The sequence below is a fragment of the Salvelinus sp. IW2-2015 genome, linkage group LG15, assembly GCF_002910315.2.
Source record: "Salvelinus sp. IW2-2015 linkage group LG15, ASM291031v2, whole genome shotgun sequence".
Classification (NCBI taxonomy): Eukaryota; Metazoa; Chordata; class Actinopteri; order Salmoniformes; family Salmonidae; genus Salvelinus; species Salvelinus sp. IW2-2015.
In genome coordinates, this window is record NC_036855.1 from 12608065 (window position 1) to 12632556 (window position 24492).

Sequence of the window (24492 nt, forward strand, 5' to 3'; positions counted from 1 at the left end):
TCTGCTGTTCTTCAGTGGGCTCACTCTGCCAAGTTAGCTGGCCACCCCGCGTTCGGGTACGCTTGCTTCTATTCGCCAGCGGTTTTGGTGGCCTACTCAGGAGCGTGACACGCGCCGTTTCGTGGCTGCTTGTTCGGACTGCGCGCAGACTAAGTCAGGTAACTCTTCTCCTGCCGGTCGGCTCAGACCGCTTCCCATTCCTTCTCGACCATGGTCTCACATCGCCTTAGACTTTATTACCGGTCTGCCTTCGTCTGCGGGAAGACTGTGATTCTTACGGTTATCGATAGGTTCTCTAAGGCGGCACATTTCATTCCCCTCGCTAAGCTTCCTTCCGCTAAGGAGACGGCACAGATCATCATTGAGAATGTGTTCAGAATTCATGGCCTCCCGTTAGACGTCGTTTCAGACAGAGGTCCGCAATTCACGTCACAGTTTTGGAGGGAGTTCTGTCGTTTGATCGGTGCTTCCGTCAGTCTCTCTTCCGGTTTCACCCCAATCTAACGGTCAAGCAGAAAGGGCCAATCAGTCGATTGTCGCATATTACGCAGCCTTTCGTTTCGAAACCCTGCGCTTGGGCAGAACAGCTCCCTGGGCTGAGTACGCTCATAACTCGCTTCCTTCGTCTGCTACCGGGCTATCTCCGTTCAGAGTAGTCTTGGGTACCAGCCTCCTCTGTCTCGTCCCAGCTCGCCGAGTCCATCGTTCCCTCCGCTCAGGCTTTTGTCCAACGTTGTGAGCGCACCTGGAGGAGGGTCAGGTCTGCACTTTGCCGTTACAGGGCGCAGACTGTGAGAGCGCCAATAAACGTAGGATAAGGAGTCCTAGTATTGTCGCGGTCAGAGAGTGTGGCTTTCCACTCGCAACCTCCCCCTTACGACAGCTTCTCGCAAGTTGACTCCGCGGTTCATTGGTCCGTTCCGTGTCTCTCAGGTCGTCAATCCTGTCGCTGTGCGACTGCTTCTTCCGCGACATCTTCGTCGCGTCCACCCTGTCTTCCATGTCTCCTGTGTCAAGCCTTTTCTTCGCGCCCCCGTTCGTCTTCCCTCCCCCCCCCCGTCCTTGTCGAGGGCGCACCTATTTACAAGGTACGGAAGATCATGGATATGCGTTCTCCGGACGTGGTCACCAGTACTTAGTGGATTGGGAGGGTTACGGTCCTGAGGAGAGGAGTTGGGTTCCATCTCGGGACGTGCTGGACCGTTCGTTGATTGATGATTCCTCCGTTGCCGCCAGGGTTCCTCCTCGAGTGCGCCAGGAGGCGCTCGGTGAGTGGGGGGGTACGTTCATGTTTTGTCATTTATTTTCATGTCTTGTCCCTGTGCTTCCTCTGCTGGTTAGGAGAATGAGAAACAGCTGGGAGCAGGAACGGAACGATAGAGAGAGAGAGCGGGAGAGGGAGAGAGGGAGGAGGAGAGAGAGAGAGAGAAAGAGGGAAAGAACCTAATAAGACCAGCAGAGGGAAGCACAGGGACAAGACATGAAAATAAATGACAAAACATGACACCTAGTCTGAACCATGAAAAACAGCCCCAGACCATTATTCCTCATCCACCAAACTTTACAGTTGGCACTATGCAATGGGGCAGGTAGCGTTCTCCTGGCATCCGCCAAACCCACATTTGTCTGTCGGACTGCCAGATGGTGAAGCATGATTAATCCCTCCAGAGAATGCGTTTCCACCGCTCCAGAGTTCAACGGCGGCGAGCTTTACACCACTCCATGATTGGCATTACGCATGGTGATCTTAGGATTGTGTGCGGCTGCTCGGCCATGGAAACCCATTTCATGAAGCTCCTGATGAACAGTTCTTGTGCTTACTTTGCTTCCAGAGGTAGTTTGGACCTCGGTAGTGAGTGTTGCAACCAAGGACAAACTATTTTTACTTCAGCACTCAGCGGTCCCATTCTGTGAGATTGTCTGGCCTACCACTTCACGGCTGAGCTGTTGCTGCTCCTAGACGTTTCCACTTCACAATAACAACACTTACAGTTTACCGGGGTAGCTCTAGCAGGGCAGAAAGATGGCATCCTACAGTATGACTGTGCCACGTTGAAAGTCACTGAGCTTTTCAGTAAGGCCATTCTACTGACAATGTTTGTTTTTGGAGATTGCATGGCTGAGTGCTCGATTTTATACACCTGTCAGCAACGGGTGTGGCTAAAATAGCCAAATCCAGTCATTTGAATGTGTGTCCACATACTTTTGTCTGATGTCCTGGTCATGTTCCATGGTCAGGTCCAAACCCCTCTTGAGTGTGAGAAACCCAGCAGCTTTGCGTTCTTGACACACTGAAATCGGTGTACCTTAAACAACTACTACCATACCCCGTTCAAGGGCACTTAAAGCTTTTGTCTTGCCCATTCAACCTCTGAATGGCATACATACACAATCCATGTCTCAATTGTCTCAAGGCTTAAATCTCCTCCCTTCATCTACACTGATTGAAATTGATTTAACAAGTGACATCAATAAGGGTTCACTGCTTTCACAAAGATTCACCTGGTCTGTCCATGTCATGGAAAGAGCAGGTGTATCAGGTTTCAGGTAAGACCCAAGTGCAGACTGTGTAGAAGTAACAATGTTTATTGTAACAGGGACAGGCAAACGACAGGTCAAGGCAGGCATGGGTCGGTAATCCAGAGTAGGGGCAAAGGTACAGGACGGCAGGCAGGCTCAGGGTCAGGCAGGATGGTCAGGCAGGCGGGCTCAGAGTCAGGACAGGCAGAGCTCAAAACCAAGAGGGCGAGAAAAGAGAGACTGGAAAAAGCAGGAGCTGAGACACAAAACACAGGTAGGCTTGAACAAACAAGACGAACTGGCACAGACAGAAAACAGGTATAAATACCCAGGGGATAAGTGCGGAAGATGGGCGACACCTGGAGGGGGTGGAGACAAGCACAAGGACAGGTGAAACAGATCAGGGCGTGACAGTACCACCCCTCTAGGGACGCCACCTAGAATCCTACTTGGGCGCATACCTGGTTGAGCAGGGTGCCGGCGCTGGAACTCAGAGATGAGGCCTGGTTCCAGGATGTACCTAACAGAGACTCAGCACCTCTCTCCTGGGCCATAACCCTCCCAGTCAACCAGGTACTGGAATCCCCTGCCACGAGGTCGAACCCTCGGGAGACATCTCACCATGTGCTCCGGTCTTCCGTCAATGAGACGGGGGAGAGGGGTGGTCCTGGAAACCGGAGACAAGGGGCAGTCAGACATGGTTTTAACTCTAGACATAGAAAAGGTAGGAACAATACGGAGGGGCAACAGGACAAACAGCAGAGGGGCTAATGACCTTGGAGCGGGGGAAAAGGTCTCGGCTTCTGGGGTTGTAGCCCCGCGGCACTATAGCAGCGCCTCAGGCTTGACCTTCTTGGATACCGGTCGGTGCTGTGGAAAAGAACTGGCCCTGGCCTTACTGAACCACTCCCGGAGGTCCTGGTACTCTGCGGAGCTGGCAGAGAGGTCCAGGGCAATTATCAAGCCACTGGGAAGACGTCCCGGGGCAGACAGAGCTGACTTCAGGCAATGAGTGTGGCAGGATGGGCTCCAGCCCACGATGGCACCAGTAGCCCAGTCAATGGATGGATTGGGTTGCTGGAACCAAGAGAATCCCAATAACACAGGAACCTGCGGAGACTCAACCAGCAGGAATTGGATCGTCTCGCTGTGGTTACCCGACACTCGTAGGTTGACAGGGGTGGTCTGGTGGGTGACTCGGCCTATAGAGCGCCCGTCCAGCGCTCTAACACCCATGGGAATGGAGAGGGGTTGAGTGGGGATGCCCAGTTTGGACGCCAGGGTAAGGTCCATGAGACTCACTTCGGCCCCCGAGTCGATGAGTACCTGGAGAGACTTGGACTGGTCGCCCCACCGCAGTATGGCACGGGGAGGGGGGTGAGCAAGGGGAGATAAAAAATTATCTGTGATGCCCACCAGAGTACTCACTCCAACGAATGAGCTAGGTCTGTTGAAGGGACAGGCAGACACATAGTGACTGGCAGTACCGCAGTATAGACAACTCTGGGTCTCAAGTCTGCGTACCCATTCGGCTGGAGACAGCCTAGCCCTGCCGAGCTGCATTGGCATAGGAAGAGCTGAATCGGCAGTCTCCGGAGGCTCTTGGAGGGACTTGATAAGCTCGGTTCCTCTCGGGGACGTAGACGCCGGGGACTTCCTGAGTTCAGATGCAAGGTGGGCTCCCTGAGTGGGCGATTGGGACCACAATCGGACCTCTTCTCCCTCCTACGTTCCCATAGCCGAACATCGATCCGGATGGTTAAAGTGATGAGTGAGTCGAGATCCGTTGGTAGTTCTCGGACTGCCAGCTCATCCTTTACCTCCTCCGATAATCTGTGCAGGAACGTGTTGAACAGCGCTTCCGGGTTCCAGGTACCCTCCGCTGCTAGCGTGCGGAACTCCACCACATAGTTTGCCACACTGAGGGTGTCCTGCCGAAACTGGAGTAACTTCCAGCCTCTGTCCCGGACACCGGAGCGTCAAAAACTTCTCACCTCCGACACGAATAATCTCCAAACTGAGGCAGACGGCGGATTGTTGCTCCCACACCGCCGTGGACCAGGCGAGTGCCCTCCCGGACATCAGCGTAATAATGTACGCTACCTTCGAGCGGTCCGAGGGGAACGAAGAAGGCTACAGCGTGAAAACGAGGGAGCAATGGGAGAGAAAGGCCAGGCAGGTTCTGTAATCACCATCGTAGCGCTCCGAGGGAGGTAAGCAGGGTTCCCGGGAAACCGGGGTGATGGCGCTGCTCCCAGTTGGGTTACTGAGGGGCTGGGAGGTTTCTGTCGTGGTAGGCTGCCTGGTAGGAAACCCACAGAATTGCTCCTGCAATGCGTCCAATGCTAGGTCGTGACGTTTGGCCACGTCCTGGAACCAGGGTGGTGCAAAAAGAGAGACTGAAAAAAGCAATCGCTGAGGCACAAAACGCTGGTAGGCTTGAACAAACAAGACAAACTGGCACAGACAGACAGAAAACACAGGTATAAATACCCAGGGGATAAGTGGGGAAGATGGGCGACACCTGGAGGGGGGTGGAGACAAGCACAAGGACAGGTGAAACACATCAGGGTGTGACAAGGTGTTCCTAATGTTTTGTACACTCAGTGTAGTTTTACTCAGGGAAGGGAATAATATGTAATAGCAGTCTTCGTGTGGCCCTCCTTGGAGCTTTGCTCAGGAGTTGGTAAGGGAAGAGTTCAGTGTCATCACTCTATAGTTTATAATGTTGGGAGACGTGACTTCCACCCCTGTCTTTTAGACATTTGGCATTATTGTAAACCATCTTTAGTTTGACTTCCATAAAGTGGTGTATTTCCATAGCTGTTTTACTGTAGCTTCTCACTTTGTTCTTTAGGATACTAAGATAACGTCTCGTAATACGTTGCCTCAGTTTTGCTTTCAACAAACGTACTGTGAACCCACATAAGACTGTGTTATTAAAGGGAAATTTTCAAGGCTATATTTTTTTATTACACCTGATCCGCAGCCTGATAATGAAATATGCACCGTAGTGTACAACATGATCAACACATTATACATTTACATTATTGTCATTTCGCAGACACTCTTATCCAGTGCAACTTACAGTAGTGCATGCATACATAAGTGAAGCACACACTACCTTCCATTGAAGTAACATCAGCATGGAGCGGTGTGATATACAAAATGGTGATATCTATTGATTGGAGGGTTATCCACTGAGCTTCACATCTCCCCACAGATTTTGGATTTTCTCATTTGCTGCGGTGGGCTCCCTGTCTGTCCCACAACAGCCTTGCTGTGTTTCTGTTAAGATCAAAATGCAAAAGCTATTACACACTGGAGGGTTTGTCTGAATCACACCGAATGGCTGTGAATTTTAAACGCAGGATTAGGGGCTTCTGAGAGAGAGTCACAGGGGAGTAGTGCAGTCAGTTGAGTGCTAATTTGACATTTTTTACAAACATAGCCCTGGCAATTCAGCGTTGGAGGCTGCCTGACCCAAACCACAGAACACCATGGCCAAATGTTCTTTCCAAAAGGAAATTATCTGACCGTGGTGAACGATCTGCTTTGCATATCACAAAATTAGCCAACTGTTCACACTATTGAAATCTTCAGGGTGTAAAATGTGTTATTGGTCAGACAGACCAATTAAGAGCCAAAACTGAAGTTGACAACATCTGTAGAATTCAACCTTCACTGGTTTCTGTTATCAACAATTTAGGTACACTATACAGTAGATAATTGCTCATTGTTATAGCACCAATAAAAACTGGTATTATCCTGTGCAATGATTCTAAAACCATGACTCCTTGCCTTAGAAACATGTGAAGGTCAACAACTTTTTATATATTTTGAGATCATACTGTATCTGCATGTGTGTATTCCTTTATTTACCTCTACACATACCCTGTAATTCATGTGCCACTACAGTATGTGGGTGTGAGCATACTTTAATTTTCAGTGTTATCAAAAACTATTTCATCATACTGTTTGTTATTATTATTATTTTATAAAAAAATATATCCGGCTTCCAGTCACTTTCTCCTAATCCCTGCCTACATGTACATATCTACCTCAAATACTCCAGTATCCCTGCACATTGTACATTTGGTACTGGCATTGACCCTATACAGTGAATTCGGAAAGTATTCAGACAGCTTGACTTTTTCCACATTTTGTTACGTTACAGCATTATTCAAACATTTATTCAATAGTTTTTTTCCCTCATCAATCTACACACAATATCCCATGATGACAAAGCAAAAACAGGTTTTTAGAAATGTTTGCAAAAAATGTTATATGTCACATTTACATAAGTATTCAGATCCTTTACTCAGTACTTTGTTTAAGCACCTTTGGCAATGATTACAGCCTCAAGTCTTCTTGGGTATGACGCTACAAGGTTGGCACACCTGTATTTGGGGAGTTTCTCCCATTCTTCTCTGCAGATCCTCTCAAGCTCTGAAAGGTTGGATGGGGAACGTCGCTGCACAGCTATTTTCAGGTCTCTCCAGAGATGTTCGATCGGGTTCAAGTCCAGGCTCTGGCTGGGCCACTCAAGGACATTCAGAGACTTGTCCTGAAGCCACTCCTGCATTGTCTTGGCTGTGTGCTTAGGGTCGAGGAACTCTAGAGCTCTGTCAGAGTGACCATCGGGTTCTTGGTCACCTCCCTGACCAATGTCCTTCTCCCCTGATTGCTAAGTTTGGCCGGGCGGCCAGCTTTAGGAAGAGTGTTAGTGATTCCAAACTTCTTCCATTTAAGAATGATGGAGGCCACTGTATTCTTGGGGACCTTCAATGCTGCAGAAATGTTTTGGTATCCTTCCCCAGATCTGTGCCTCGACACAATCCTGTCTCAGAACTCGAAGTACAATTCCTTCGACCTCATGGCTTGGTTTTTGCTCTGACATGCACTGTCAACTTTGGGACCTTATATAGACAGGTGTGCCTTTCCAAATCATGTCCAATCAATTACATTCACCACAGGTGGACTCCAATCAAGTTGTAGAAACATCTCGAGGATGATCAATAGAAACAGGATGCACCTGAGTTCAATTTCGAGTCTCATAGCAAAGGGTCTGAATACTTATGTAAATTAGGTTTTTCTGTTTTTTATCTTTAATACATTTGCAAACATTTCTAAAAATCGTTTTTTGCTTCATCGTTAGGGGGTATTGTGTGTAGATTGATGATGATTTTTTTTCTTACATTTTAGAATAAGGCTGTAACGTAACAAAATGTAGAAAAGTGAAGGGGTCTGAATACTTTCCAAATGCACTCCGTTCATCTTTCCCTTGATCCTGACTAGTCTCCCAGTCCCTGCCTCTGAAAAACATCCCCACAGCATGGAGCTGCCACCACCATGCTTCACTGTAGGGATGGTATAAGCCAGGTCATGAGCAGTGGCTGGCTTCCTCTCTTATTTCTCCTCTTTTCATTTCTTATTTTTATTAGTTATAATATTTTATATTGAATACTCCACTGTTGGATAGGGCTTGCAAGTTAAGCATTTCACTGTAGTTATGCATGTGACAAATTAAACTTGAACTTGACTGTTTTCCCAGGTCGAGAGTTTTATGAAACATCCCCTTATGAACCTGTGATGCCTGTTCGCCACCCTGATGCATTCCGTCTCGCTTCCATTATCTCAGGTAAGACCGACCATTTTATGTAAAAAAAAAAAAGGACTATGCCATATGAAAAGACTATAAAAATACAATGACATGTAATAAGTATAATTACAACACTTATACTCTAATACTCTTAAATATACAAGATGGAAGAGGAAGGATTTCTTATTTCATGAATAAGAAAAAAATTGCTCATGGCTGAGGGAGGCGGAAGGAGGTAATTTATGGATAATATTTTTGTCCATTTGGGGGACTCCTTTTGGCTCAACAGCCCCAAAGCCAAAAGTTCAATTCAGCCTCTTTAAGGCTTTTATTAAGTAAATATTATGGATTCCTCTTTATATTCCTTGGTTCTCCAAGGGGGGGTCTTGCTTACATAAACCCATGTATTTGCCTCCATATTCCCATCTATAGATTTTCCTTTCAGTTTGATTTCCTATTTGGTGTACTAATTACAAAGCAATTATTCAGCAAGGGAACTATTGCTCACATTTAATTAACTGGTTGTTACTGAGAGGGCATTACTAATCAATGCAGATCTTATTATAAGACACAGCAAAAATAAATGAAGGTTAGATTGGAGGATCGCAGGGCCATTGCCACAGCTATAGGAGATATAGGCTATAGTCACTTGAAAATCCAATCATTTTCTTTCATCCAGTTCCTACAGAAATTGCCGGAGGATGATCCAGCCTCATTTGCCAAAAGCAGTATACAGCAGAGATGCCACATTTGCTTTTCCTGGCCGATGCCTCATGCTTTGTTTCATATCTTGGAGGTACAAGAAAGACATGCTTTTTGCATAATCCCTTTAGCTTGAAGTCAGCAGATGACATGGTTGTTTGAAAATATACTGGTTTGATATATCAAAAAAGGAGAGCACCAGACAAAATATAAATTGGAAGTCGCTTTGAATACCATGGCGTTTTGGATTGTTAAGAAGGCCATCTGCTTTTCTTTACTCTATAGTACTAAAATGGTTGTAGCTCAGGTAGCTTACGTCTTGGTCATTTTTCAGCTCATTTGAAACATGTTAAAATGTGTCTGGGACTCATTAATATGTCAATTTTTGTTTAAAAAAAATCCTACACTCTTTCAAAGGTGAAAAATCTGATTTGCTCTCCTAAATTCATTTAGCCTCTAGCCCTAGGTTACTCATTATTTATCATTTCAGAGGACAGAATCATTGATTGTGGTAGTAAGAAAAGCCCACAGGCAAACAGATAAGTAATTACACAGTTGTTCTCTGAAATACTTTTCCCTTTGATTTCAACTGCACAAAAGTGTGCTTAATCACTTATAAAACGGTAAACTGAACCGAAGCTCAGAGAATGTGATATCTTGCTGTGTTGATGAGGATGGCGAAAAACACTCTCTAGGAGGAAGGTTAGAAAATTGAAAAATAATCTCTACAACTTCAAGAGTTTATAGTGAGAGAGATAAGGGGGGAAAACATTGATGAGAAAAAAAAAACACTCCACTGTATCTCCAAATGAACACAGGGCCAGGGTAACAAAGCAACTGACAGAGAGGAGAATGCCAGTCTGCTTTGCCAAGTCAACTCTCACAAGTCCACCATTTTCTTACTTCAAATTGTACAAGGCCATAGTCTTACTCTTGGGCATTGTGATGGATATTGGATAGCACTCGTATAATTTTTCCACCTCAACCAGTTAGCCCCTCATCAAAGCCCAGATGAAAATGATTGTCATATTACGAAATATCCCATTGCATACAAATATATAATTGACTGTAATTTCTATTTTATTTTACACAAATTATTCTGTCCTTGTGACCCAATTTTGAGTTAATTCACTTATTATCTATGCAGAGTCCAGGATTTAAAAAAGCAGCCCACACCGGCCCTCCAGGAGTTGAGTTTGACTCCCCTTAGTTAGACCTTCTTACTCTGCCTAATAATCCTCTCACCTCTCTGTTCCACATGCCCATCAACTAATTCAATTCAGAAAAATATTTCTACGGCTGGGGAAAAAGGATCAGCATGCAGCCCAATGCTAGATGTCCTCACCTTACCCTCATAACAATTACTGTTTCATTGTCAAAGACAATGTTGCCCTGATGTGTGCTAGTGTACTGTCGTTGTTCAGCTGCTGTACTATGTGTAGTTATAATCCGTTTACATTTACAATTAGCTCACAGTTGCCTCTTCGTTTTCTCCATGGACACTTAATGAGTGTTGGGGGTCTAAGGGTAACGTATTAGTTGTTTGTGCAGTCAGCGTTATTCTAACAAGGTGGTATTAAATAGAATACTGAATAATCCTCCAAACATGGGCCTGGCAACCCTCATTAGTCGGTTTTGTTGGTACAATTAGACATTCTACACACTATGTTTGGGGAATACGTGAAGCAATGCCAGCATCTTGATAGCGATTTGAATCAACTCACTTGCATATTTCTGCTGCAATGATATTTGTCTCAGGTTTGAAATGAATGATTGTCAAATTCGGAAAACATTTCTGAACTGGTAAAGCAGCCATTATCTTATTAGAGCACATAATACAGCTTATAAAACAGCTTTCCTACTGATACCATAGCAGATCCCAAACATGGACAGTGAGGCTTTCTGTAGGTAAAATACAGCTTATAAAACAGCTTCCTACTGATACCATAGCAGATCCCAAACATGGACAGTGAGGCTTTCTGTAGGTAAATACAGCTTATAAAACAGCTTTCCTACTGATACCATAGCAGATCCCAAACATGGAAGTGAGCTTCTGTAGGTAAAATACAGCTTATAAAACAGCTTTCCTACTGATACCATAGCAGATCCCAAACATGGACAGTGAGGCTTTCTGTAGGTAAATGTAGTAGCGTGTAGCCAAGGCATTCACTGGCCAAACCCTGCTGTGATACAAGCCTGAGCTAAAAAACTGATGAATCCTTTGACATGGAAATGCTTGACATGCTCCCAGGGGTATGGACCAAAGACTTTCTAGCAAGCCCCTGCACACTCACTAAGGGCTATATTAAATCCAAACTTTGGCACCCATCCTAATTACAGTGAGTATACCTGAAGCCAAGATCCCCACTCTAACCTGTACTGAACTCCTGCTCCCCGGAGTCCAGGATGATATATGAAATTCAGGTTTCAAATAAGGGAGAGAGAGAGCAATTACTGTGGAAGGAAGATCCCTTACTCTGGAAAATGCGTAAATCCAGATCCCTTGACTGGGCTGTACTTACTGCACTGTGCTTTTCAGGAGATGGCCATCACATAGTTTTAATTTATGAGCGCTGTGGACGAACGCCCTATTATAACCCTGTTTATAGCTCAGTCAAAGAGCGGGGTTATCATAAAATAAATTCTGTGTATTTTTGTGCGTGCCAAAAACCAATTAAAGTCACACATGTTGCTACATAGCGTGCACTGCATGATAAACATGACTCTGACTTGCATGCAAAGATGCATCAACAGAGCCACATTGTAACAGTCACCGCCAACAAAGGTTTATTTCAATGCAGCAACATGCAGATAAACAGTTGTTGTCCCACAGTGAACATCTTAGATGAACTGGAATAATCAGGACACGGCCCTCTATTTCCAGGATGTCTTAATACAGCAGAAGGCTCAGGGTATTGTGATGGTGAGGCCATTCCAAGAGGTTTCCCAAGACTGGCTGTATCTGCTGTGTGCAGCAATGGGACTGCACCGAAAGAGATATCAGAATTGTGTGTTCATTAGAGCTCGTGTGAAGGGCTGATCGTGATGATGATTGGCCGGGTTAATTGAAAACACTTGAGCAGGTATACGTAAGTGGTGGTCCAATCATTTGGCAGGAGACGGCACATTGTTCCCTTTGTCAGTGATGACCTGCTGTAATCAACAAGCCTTCCATTTTTGCAAGTTGCCTATCACCCTTCTTCCATTACTGAAAGGTGTATAGGCAAAACCTTTCATAACGCACTAGAAAAAAAATATTATTTTCCTGTAACACAATATATCTTCCACCCAGCTACTCTCTCTGATTATATGGAGAGGGCCTTTGTGTCAGGATATCTCTCTGCTTTGAGTACCCAATTCAATCTCTTCTCCCCAATCAGAAATAGTAAAACCTCACACCACTCCACTGCCTGGTCAGATAAATAAATAAATATTTGTACTTCCTTCTCTTATTTAGTTTTTATCCTGGAACCCCTGTGCCCCACATTACAGGCTGCAGATGGCCAGAGAAGATTTAGGAGCTGCAATCCATCACTGTTATGTGTAGCGCCTTTGGATAGCACCCCAAACCACCCCTCCAGCTGGACTGGCCTGGTTCTGGACCGCTTTGGCCAGGTTTGGCCCAGTTTGGCCTCATTCCCTGTTGCTAATATCAGCTTTTCTTTGGAGTCCAATCTAGTATTTAGTATTAGTATTTTATTAGGATCCCTATTAGCTGTTGCCAAGGCAGCAGCTACTCTTCCTGGGGTCCAAACAGAGATAAAACATTATACAAAACATTGTGCATTATACAAATGTACATTGCTCCCTTCTTACATTTCAATACTACATTACATTACTAAGAATAATGTGTGGGTGGGTGTAGAGTGGGTGTTTTAGAGTGTGTGTGTTAGTGTGTGTCTCTTCACAGTCCGCGTTGTGCTGTGAGGTGTTTTTTTATTCTGATTTTACTGCTAGCTTGAATTACCTGAGGTGGAAGACAGTTACATTTAGTCATGACTCTATATTACGGTGTGCTTCCTAGCCTCTTTTCTGGACTTGGGGACTGTGAAGAGACCTCTGGTGGCAAGTCTTGTGGGTATGTATGAGTGTCTGAGCTGCGTCTTAACCGATTTAACAGATAGTTCGGTACGTCAATACCGCTTACAAAGACCTGCAGTGATGCAGTCAATCTCTACTCTAGTTTGAGCCAGAAGAGATTGATATGCATGTTGTTGATATTAGCCCCCCGTGCTCTGTTCAGGGCCAATTGTAATTTGCCTTTGTCCTTTTTTGCAACACTTGACCATATAAGTGGGCAGTAGTCCAGCCTATGGGACTTGTTTGGTTGATTGTGATGTCAAGAAAACAGAGCAGAACGTAATCTTGGACAGACCTCTTCATATTTTAGCAACTGTTGAATCAATATGTTTTGACAATGTCAGCTTACAATTGAGAGTTACACACCAAGCAGTTTATTCTCCTCAACTTGCTCAATCGGAACATTATATTTTACTGGATTTAGATGAGGTTTAGGGTTTAACTAATGATTTGTCCCAAATACAATGCTTTTAGTTTTTTTATATATATATTTAAGACTCACTTATTACTAATAATACATTGTAAAACTGACAGTAGCTCTTTGTTAAGTGTTGCGGTGATTCCACTTGCTGTGGTAGCTGATGTGTAAAATGTTGATTCATCGGCGTACATAAAGATCATCACAGATCATCCCACAGCCCTTGACCTAGCATGTTCTCCTTCTTGGGGTAGCATTGGTGACGGAGGGATAAAGACAAAGCTAACAAAGCAACAAAAAAAATCCAATCTTTACAAAATAGAATCCACCTTTTCATTTTCCCCCTATCGACAGGAAGTTGCGTCTATGTGTCCATGTGGTTGAAAAAGAGAAATCATTAGCTTTTTGGGGTTCTGTTGTTGCTCTTTCGACTGTAACACCTGTTCCACTAGTGTATACACCCTCGATGTGTATACACCCTATACACATCGAGAGCATCCTGACTGGTTGCATCACTGCCTGGTATGGCAACTGCTCGGCCTCCGACCACAAGTCACTACAGAGGGTAGTGCGAACGGCCCAGTACATCACCGGGGCCAAGCTTCCTGCCATCCAGGACCTCTATACCAGGTGGTGTCAGAGGAAGGCTCTAAAAATTGTCAAAGACTCCAGCCACCCTAGTCATAGACTGTTCTCTCTGGTACCGCACGGCAAGCGGTACCGGAGCGCCAAGTCTAGGTCCAAGAGGCTTCTAAACAGCTTCTACCGCCAAGCCATAAGACTGCTGAAAATCCCCCCTCTCACCCCCTCTCACCCCCTCTTTACACCACTGCTACCCTCTGTTGTCATCTATGCATAGTCACTTTAATAACTCTACCTACATGTACATACTACTTCCAATAACCGGTGCCCCCTTCACATTGACTCTGTATCGGTGTATATAGTCTCATATTGTTATTTCACTGCTGCTCTTTAATTACTTGTTTCTTTTATCTCTTATTCTTATCTGTATTTTTTTGAAGCTGTATTGTTGGATAGGGGCTCATAAGTAAGCATTTCACTGTAAGGTCTACACCTGTTGTATTCGGCGCATGTGACTAATACAATTTGATTTGATTTGATTTGATGTTATACTATGAAAGTGTGTTTCCATAGGTAGGGGTGACAACAACCTCTGCATTATCAAAATAATTGCTTTGTGAGAAGGTGTTAAAGTTCACAGTTAGCCATTGTTATGTAAATGTGAGCTGGAATGTACCAGTGACCTGGCGTTGGCCCCAGGTGAGAGCAGGTCCAGTGAAACATGGGTACCGGCCTGCGTAGATGGAAACAGAAAAAACTGATCCTTTTGGGTAAAACATGTGGTTAAATCCTGGATGGAAATGCTCCGTGTTTGTGTGATGTCCATTCTGTGTATGGCATTTCTAGGATTTATCATCTGTGATGCACCACTTACAGACAGTACAGCTGCTCATGCAGTCCATCGGAAAGGGTTTTCCTCATTGCTGAGTGAGATTGGTTCTGTTGAATAAGAGATGAATCTCCCTGGATGTCACCAAGCCAGCGCACCCTCTGAAATACCATCATCTACAGGAAGAGGGAGGTTATGTTCTCTGATACAGCCTAAATACAAGGGAAGCGGAATGTGAGTGTGTGTGATACTCTTTTATTAGTGATATCTCAAAAGCAGATGGGCATGTACCACCACCACCAGTCCAAACTGCTCTCAGACTATGCACATTTATTGACTTCTGTTTTCTACAATATCTAGATGACATGGTGTGATCACAGTAAGTAAAGGAAATGGTTCATCTGCCACTTAAACTGTCCAATAGGCCACAATACTGCAGCACAGTGAGCCTTTCCCATGTCCTTGTGCTCCTGTGTTTAATATCCCATACTCACAAACCAATTACACATGTCAATAAGCAACAAGACATCTAATTAACATGTTGTAAACAGTATCAAGGTCTGTGTCATGGTGTTTAGTTACAGTGGTACACCATGTTCTTTCTTAGTGGTGGGAACGATCCAGGGAGACATGAAGCAATCAATGAGCAGAATCAACTTTATTCATTCACATTTCACTCAAGACCTCTCCAAATCAATTATTCAGTAAGAATGGATATAGGCGAGCTATCCAAGTATCAGATGGCTTGGTGTTGGCTTGGAAAAAATATATGATATTGAATAACCCCTAGCATAGGGAGAGCACTAAGACCATCATCATGAAGCCCACTTTCAGCACTCACAAACTTGACAACATAAATGGTCATAAGTAGTCGGAGCACATCAACTTAACTTGTGTTATGTGTTATCATGATGGTGTCAAAGAATTTTGTCATGAGCCAGTTAACAAATGCTATAGGTCAGACCCATAATAACAACACAGCTTTGCAATAGATAGTTAAGTGCATATTATTTTTCCAATGCTCCCCTTCCCCCTTCTCTGCAGGGATGCACACTGTCACCCCTAAAGCCAACACCTGCTCTGACCCCAGCAAGACTTGTAACCCGTGCCTGGACGCAGCGAAGGCCTGCAACCTCAACAACACCTGTAAGAAACAGCGCTCCACCTACATTGCCACTTGCAGCAAAGGGGAACCGTGTAACCGTAAGCGCTGTCACAAGGCCCTTAGGCAGTTCCTGGACCGTGTGCCCACCGACTACAGCCACCAGCTGCTCTTCTGCCCCTGCCAGGACCTGGGCTGTGCTGAACGGAGGAGGCAGACCATCGTGCCCTTCTGCTCCTTCGAGGACAAAGTCAAACCCTACTGCCTGGAGCTAAGGAAGAACTGCCGCCAAGACCCCCTCTGCAGGTAAGAGATTTATGAGTGGGGATTTGTCTGTGTGTGTGTGTCCATACTTCCATATAAAAAAAGTATTGACTCAGAGGGTTGAATACTTTTGTAATCAAAATATATTAGTGTTTTATTTTTCATATACTGTATATATTTTTTTACAAACATTAGAATTTTTCTTCCACTTTGACATTACAGAGTATTTTGTGTAGATTGTTGACAAAAAAATTACAATTAAATACGTTTTAATCCCACCTTGTAACAAAACAACACAAAAAAAGTCAAGGGGTGTGAATACTTTCTGAAGGCGCTGTATCTTAACGTGTAACATCAACATATTTTAACATACTGGTACAATTTGTTGTCCATAAAAACTGAAAGGTTTATTTTTGTTCTTTAATTGCCAACCGTCCAGACACGACATGACACACACAAGGCTGAAAGAAGCATATGAGCAGCCGAAGAGCAGCGCCCCTGGAGCAGGTTAGGGGTTAAGTGACTTGCTCAAGGGTGCAGCCGCCAGCCTAGCTTTTTGAACGGGCAAACCTCTGGTTACTGGCCTGCCCCACAACAGTATAAACTAGCAACGCACATGCCCCACCCACCTGAGGATCTGTCTTTTTCAGCCATCTATTTAATGTGTTTGAGGGGTGCAGCATCCACTTATCAAAAAATATGTTTTCATTGTCACACACCAAATAGGTGCAGTGAAATGTGTTGTAAGTCATAGTGATACAGCACCTCTGAAGCAAATTAGGGTTAAGTGCGTTCCTCACTGGCACATCGTCAGGTTTTTCACTTTGTCGACTCAAGTATTTCAACTAGTGACCTTCCTTGTACACGCCCAACGCTCTAACCACTAGGCTATCTGCCACCCTACATGCATATGTGCGTACGTGCCTCAGTGAGCGAGCTGTTGACCAAATGCCGGTATTGCTGAAATGAATTATCATACTCTTATATACCGTTATATATGGTAAATAGGAAAAGAAGATCAGATAAAGAATGTTGGACTGCCATCTCTTCCTGTGACATCCTAAAGTTTAGATTTCAGTGTTCAGCATCGCCTCTTCACTGTTGACGTTGAGACTGGTGTTTTGTGGGTACTATTTAATGAAGCTGCCAGTTGAGGACTTGTGAGGCATCTGTTTCTAAAACTAGACACTCTAATGTACTTGTCCTATTACCCAGTTATGCACCGGGGCCTCCCACTCCTCTTTCTATTCTGGTTAGAGCCAGTTTGCGCTGTTCTGTAAAGGGTGTAGTACACAGCGTTGTACGAGATCTTCAGTTTCTTGGCGATTTCTCGCATGGAATAGCCTTCATTTCTCAGAACAAGAATAGACTGACGATTTTCAGAAGAAAGGTCTTTGTTTCTGGACATTTTGAGCCTGTAATCGAACCCACAAATACTGATACTCCAGATACTCAACTAGTCTAAAGAAGGACGGTTTTATTGCATCTTTAATCAGCACAACAGTTTTCAGCTGTGCTAACATAATTGCAAAAGGGTTTTCTAATGATCAATTAGCCTTTTAAAATTATTAACTTGGATTACATTATTGGAACACAGGAGGGATGGTTGCTGATAATGGGCCTCTGTACGCCTCTGTAGATATTCCATTATTCCATTCCATTATTAGCACTTTCCAGTCACAACAGTCATTAACAATGTCTACACTGTATTTCTGATCAATTTGATGTTATTTTAATGGACAAAAAAATTGCTTTACTTTCAGAAACAAGGGCATTTCTAAGTGACCCCAAACCTTTGAACAGCAGTGTATATAAACTCAGCAAGACCCTGTCTTACAAAGATAATTCGTAAAAATCAAAATAACTTCACAGATCTTCATTGTAAAAGGATTTAAACACTGTTTCCTATGCTTGTTCAATGAATCATGACCAATTAATGAACATGCACCTGTGGAATGGTCGTTAAAACACTAACAGCTTACAGACGGTAGGCAATTAAGGTCACAGTTATGAAAAGTTAGGACACTAAAGAGGCCTTTGTACTGACTCTGAAAAACAACAAAGAAAGATGCCCAGGGTCCCTGCTCATCTCCGTGAACGTGCCTTAGGCATGCTGCAAGGAGGCATGAGGACTGCAGATGTGGCCAGGGCAATAAATTGCAATGTCCGTACGTGAGACGCCTAAGACAGTGCTACAGGGAGACAGGACGGACAGCTGATCGCCCTCGCAGTGGCAGACCACGTGTAACAACACCTGCACAGGATCGGTACATCCGAACATCACACCTGAAGGACAGGTACAGGATGGCAACAACAACTGCCTGAGTTACTCCAGGAACACACAATCCCTCCATCAGTGCTCAGACTGTCCGCAATAGGCTGAGAGAGGCTGGACTGAGGGCTTTTAGGCTTGTTGTAAGGCAAGTCCTCACCAGACATCACCGGCAACAATGTAATCTATGGGCAAAACCACCGTCGCTGGACAAGACAGGACTGGCAAAAAGTGCTCTTCACTGACGAGTCGCGGTTTTCTCTCACCAGGGGTGATGGTCAGATTTGCGTTTATCGTCGAAGGAATGAGCGTTACACCGAGGCCTGTACTCTGGAGCGGGATCGATTTGGAGGTGGAGGGTCCGTCATGGTCTGGGGCGGTGTGTCACAGCATCATCGGACTGAGCTTGTTGTCATTGCAGGCAATCTCAACGCTGTGCGTTACAGGGAAGACATCCTCCTCCCTCATGTGGTACCCTTCCTGCAGGCTCATCCTCACATGACCCTCTAGCATGACAATGCCACCAGCCATACTGCTCATTCTGTGCGTGATTTCCTGCAAGACAGGAATTTCAGTGTTCTGCCATGGCCAGCGAAGAGCCCAGATCTCAATCCCATTGAGCACCTCTGGGACCTGTTGGATCGGAGGGTGAGGGCTAGGGCCATTCCCCCCAGAAACGTCTGGGAACTTGCAGGTGCCTTGGTGGAAGAGTGGGGTAACATCTCACAGCAAGAACTGGCAAATCTGGTGCAGTCCATGAGGAGGAGATGCACAGCAGTACTTAATGCAGCTGGTGGCCGCACCAGATACTGACTGTTACTTTTGATTTTGACCCCCCCCCCCCCTTTGTTCAGGGACAAATTATTCCATTTCTGTTAGTCACATGTCTGTGGAACTTGTTCAGTTTATGTCTCAGTTGTTGAATCTTGTTATGTTCATTCATTTCGTTGTATCCAATTGGTAGTTACAGTCTCATTACTGCAACTCCCGTACGGACTCGGGAGAGGTAAAGGTCGAGAGCCGTGCATCCTCTGAAACACGATCCAACCAAGCCATACTGCTTCTTGACACAATGCCCACTTAACCCAGAAGCCAGCCACATCAATGTGTTAGAGGAAACACCGTACACCTGGCGACCGTGTAAGTGTGCATGCACCTGGTCCGCCACAGGAGTCGCTAGAGCATGATGGGACAAGGACATCCCTGCCGGCCGAACCCTCCCCTAACCTGGACGACGCTGGGCCAATTGTGCGTGGGCCCATAGGTCTCCCGGTCGCCCAGAAGGCCAAATATACACTGCAGTTGCTTACCAAGACGACATTGAATGTTCCTGAGCGACAGAGTTACAGTTTGTACTTTAATCGGCTTGAAATTCAATGACAAGACTTGAACATGGCTGTATAGCAATGATTAGATGACTTTGAATGTTCCTTAGTGGCAGGTAGCCTAGTGGTTAGAGCATTGGACTAGTAACTGAAAAGTTGCAAGATCAAATCACCAAGCTGACAACGTAAAATCTGTTGTTCTGCCCCTGAACATGGCAGTTAACCCACTGTTCCTAGGCCGTCATTGAAAATAAGATTTTTTCTTAACTGACTTGTCTAGTTAAATAATGGTAAAATATATTTTTTTAATAAATTAACAACCAACTTGACAGAGCTCCTCTCCCCTCCAACTCTTCCCGGGGTCCTTAGTGTACAAGAGAAAGTAGTGCACTATAGTTTCTGTTTTATATTTTTCCAAATTATGTTCTCAGTTTTATTTTTCTTGGTTTGAAGTTTTTTTTTTGTGTTTTCACTCTCAAATGTACAATTGTTCATAGAGAAAACAACGAAATTGGATGTTCTGAGTCAATTAAATCACATCAGAATACCTTTTTTGGGGGGGTCTGGAAGAAAACAAACACATTTATTTTTGTTCGACATGGGTCCCATTATGCCAGGCGAAAACCAAAAACTGTATTCCACAATAAGACCTCATACCAACGGTCAAGCATGGTGATAGTAGTGTGATGGTTTGGGGCTGCTTTGTTGCCTCAGGACCTGGACGACTTGCCTTAATATGGCTTGGATGAATAAGGTGCCCAAAGTAAACTGCCTGCTACTCAGGTCCAGAAGCTAAGATATGCATATTATTAGTAGATTTGGATAGAAAACACTCTGAAGTTTCTAAAACTGTTTGAATGATGTCTGTGAGTATAACAGAACTCATATGGCAGGCAAAATACTGAGAAAGAATCCAACCAGGAAGTGGGAAATCTGAGGTTTGTAGGTTTGCCTATCCAATATACAGTGTCTATGGGGTCATATTGCACTTCCTAAGGCTTCCACTAGATGTCAACAGTCTTTGGAACCTTGTTTCAGGCTTCTACTATGACGGATGAGGGACTGAGAGCTGTTTCAACCAGGTGTCTGGCAGAGTGCCATGAGCTCACTCAGGCACGCCCCCGTGAGAGGTAGCTGCGTTTCTTCTCCTTTCTAAAGACAAAGGAATTCTCCGGTTGAAACATTATTGAAGATTTATGTTAAAAACATCCTAAAGATTGATTCTATACATCGTTTGACATGTTTCTACGAACTGTAATGGAATACAGTGGAATACTAAGTGTGCCTGCGCGTCGTGAATTTGGATTTTTGAACTAAACGCGCAAACAAAAAGGAGGTATTTGGACATAAATTATGGACTTTATCGAACCAAACAAACATTTATTGTGGAACTGGGATTCCTGGGAGTGCATTATGATGAAGATCATCAAAGGTAAGTGAATATTTATAATGCTATTTCTTACTTCTGTTGACTCCACAACATGGCGGGTACCTGTATGGCTTGTTTTTGTGTCTGAGCGCCGTACTCATATTATTGCATGGTGTGCTTTTTCTGTAAAGTTTTTTTTTAAATCTGACACAGCGGTTGCATTAAGGAGAAGTTTATCTAAAGTTCCATGCATAACACTTGTATTTTCATCAACATTTATGATGAGTATTTCTGTAAATTGATGTGGCTCTCTGATAAATCACCGGATGTTTTGGAGGCAAACATTACTGAACATAACGCGCCAATGTAAACTAAGATTTTTGGATATAAATATGAACTTTATCGAACAAAACATACATGTATTGTGTAACATGAATTCCTATGAGTGTCATCTGATGATCATCAAAGGTTAGTGATTCATTTTATCTCTATTTCTGCTTTTTGTGACTCCTCTCTTTGGCTGGAAAAATGGTTGTGTTTTTCTGTGACTAGGTACTGACCTAACATAACATAATCAGATGGTGTGCTTTCGTCGTAGAGCCTTTTTGAAATCGGACACTGTGGTGGGATTAACAACAAGTTAATCTTTAAAATGGTGTAAAATACTTGTATGTTTGAGGAATTTTAATTATGAGATTTCTGTTGTTTGAATTTGGCACCCTGCAGTTTCACTGGCTGTTGTCAAGTCGATCCCGTTAACAGCCATAAGAAGTTATTAATAGAAGGAACCATGAATTGTGCTCTGTATCAGAGATTTTACAGGAGAATGTCAGGCAACCTGTCTGTGAGCTGAAGCTGGGTTATGCAGCAAGACAACGATCCAAAACACATATTCAAAAATTAACAAATTTTAAGTTTTGGAAGTCTAGACCTAATCCCAAATGAGATGTTGTGGCAGGACTTGCAACGAGCAGTTCATGCTTGAAAATCCACACATTTTGACAAAAATCCTCAACAGCGACGTGAGACACTGATCAACAACTACAGGAAGTGTTTGTTTGAGTCATTGCAGCAAAAGGTGGCAATTACTTTTTCACACAGGGACATTGGGTGTTGTATAATTTGTTTGTTTATGAAATTAATATGTAATTGTGTTATTTTTTAACTCAGGTTCCCTTTATCTAATATTAGGTTTTGGTTGAAGATATGATAACATTCAGTATGAAAAATATGCAAAAGTAGAGAACATTAGGAAGGGGGCAAATACTTTTTCACAGCACTTAACTCATGAAACCACACAATCCTTGACAATATACAGTACCAGTCAAAAGTTTGGACACACCTACTCATTCAGGGGTTTTTCTTTATTTTTACTTTTTTCTACATTGTAGAATAATAGTGAAGACACCACATCTATGAAATAACACATATGGAATCATGTAGTAACCAAAAAAGTGTTAAACAAATCAAAATATATTTTATATATAACCTTTGCCTTGATGACAGCTTTGCCTTGATGACAGCTTTGCACACTCTTGGCATTCTCTCACCCACTTTCACGAGGCAGTCACCTGGAATGCATTTCAATTAACAGGTATGCCTTGTTATAAGTTAAATAGTGGAATTTCTTTCCTTAACGTGTTTGAGCCAATGAATTGTGTTGTGACAAGGTAGGGGTGGTATACATAAGATAGCACTATTTGGTAAAAGACGAAGTACAAATTACGGCAAAAACAGCTCAAATAAGCAAAGAGAAATGACAGTCCATCATTACTTTAAGACATGAAGGTCAGTCAATCTGGAAAATGTCAAGAACTTTAAAAGTGTCTTCAAGTGCAGTCACAAAAACCATCAAGCGCTATGATGGAACTGGCTCTCATGAGGACCGCCACAGGAAAGGAAGACCCAGAGTTACCTCTGCTGCAGAGGATAAGTTCATTAGAGTTACCAGCCTCAGAAATTGCAGCCCAAATAAATGCTTCATAGAGTTCAAGTAACAGACACATCTCAACATCAACTGTTCAGAGGAGACTGAGTGAATCAGGCCTTTATGGGCAAATCGCTGCAAAGAAACCACTACTCATAAGCGCTTGATGGTTTTTGTGACTGCACTTGAAGACACTTTTAAAGTTCTTGACATTTTCCAGATTGACTGACCTTCATGTCTTAAAGTAATGATGGACTGTCATTTCTCTTTGCTTATTTGAGCTGTTTTTGCCGTAATTTGTACTTCGTCTTTTACCAAATAGTGCTATCTTATGTATACACCCCTACCTTGTCACAACACAATTCATTGGCTCAAACACGTTAAGGAAAGAAATTCCACTATTTAACTTATAACAAGGCATACCTGTTAATTGAAATGCATTCCAGGTGACTGCCTCGTGAAAGTGGGTGAGAAGAGCCAAGAGTGTGCAAAGCTGTCATCAAGGCAAAGCTGTCATCAAGGCAAAGGTTATATATAAAATTTATTTTGATTTGTTTAACACTTTTTTGTTACTACATGATTCCATATGTGTTATTTCATAGATGTGTTGTCTTCACTATATTCTACAATGTAGAAAAAAGTAAAAATAAAGAAAAACCCCTGAATGAGTAGGTGGTCCAAATTTTGTACTGGTATGTACTTTTGTAATATGTCAAGGATTGTGTGGTTTTCATGAGTTAAGTGCTGTGAAAAGTATTTGCCCCCTTCTAATGTTCTCTACTTTTGCATATTTTTCATACTGAATGTTATCATATCTTCAACCAAAACCTAATATTAGATAAAGGGAACCTGAGTTAAAAAAATAACACAATTACATATTAATTTCATAAACAAACAATTATACAACACCCAATGTCCCTGTGTGAAAAAGTAATTGCCACCTTTTGCTGCAATGACTCAAACAAACACTTCCGTGAGTTGTTGATCAGTGTCTACTGCTGTTGAGGATTTTTGTCAAAATGTGTGGATTTTCAAGCATGAACTGCTCGTGCAAGTCTCTGCCACAACATCTCATTTGGGATTAGGTCTAGACTTCCAAAACTTAAAAAATATTGTGTTATAGTTTGCAATATGTTTAATGTGATTCGTTGAGTCTTCGTGCTTGATCAGCAGTACGCATGACCCACATTCACATCACGAGAACAGCGTTGACGTGACATTCTCCTGTAAAAATCTCTGTATATCAGTAGCAACATCTAGGTTTCCTTCTATGATAAACTCTGTATGGCCTTTAACGGGATCGAGAACATTGACAACAGGCCATGTGAATATCTCTATGTGTTCTATATATCTATATACTATTTATTATATATCTCTATAATATATATATTTTCTCTCTCTAAATCGAGATCTACAGAAATTCAATAACAACACATTGAAGATTAACTTGTGCATAATCAACCATCCAACATTGCTTTTTTTTATGTTACAATTTTTACA

At 43.4% G+C, this 24492-nt stretch overlaps 1 protein-coding gene across 1 annotated transcript in view; it reads left to right on the forward strand.

Annotated features, from left to right (window-relative positions):
• The window catches only part of LOC111974296 (GDNF family receptor alpha-2), an 86262-nt gene that overhangs the window by 21470 nt on the left and 40300 nt on the right, over nucleotides 1-24492 (forward strand). The window contains exons 3-4 of the mRNA XM_024001992.2: nucleotides 8075-8161; nucleotides 15778-16141. Coding sequence (XP_023857760.1) covers nucleotides 8075-8161; nucleotides 15778-16141 — 451 coding nt within the window. The remainder of the gene's footprint in view (nucleotides 1-8074; nucleotides 8162-15777; nucleotides 16142-24492) is intronic.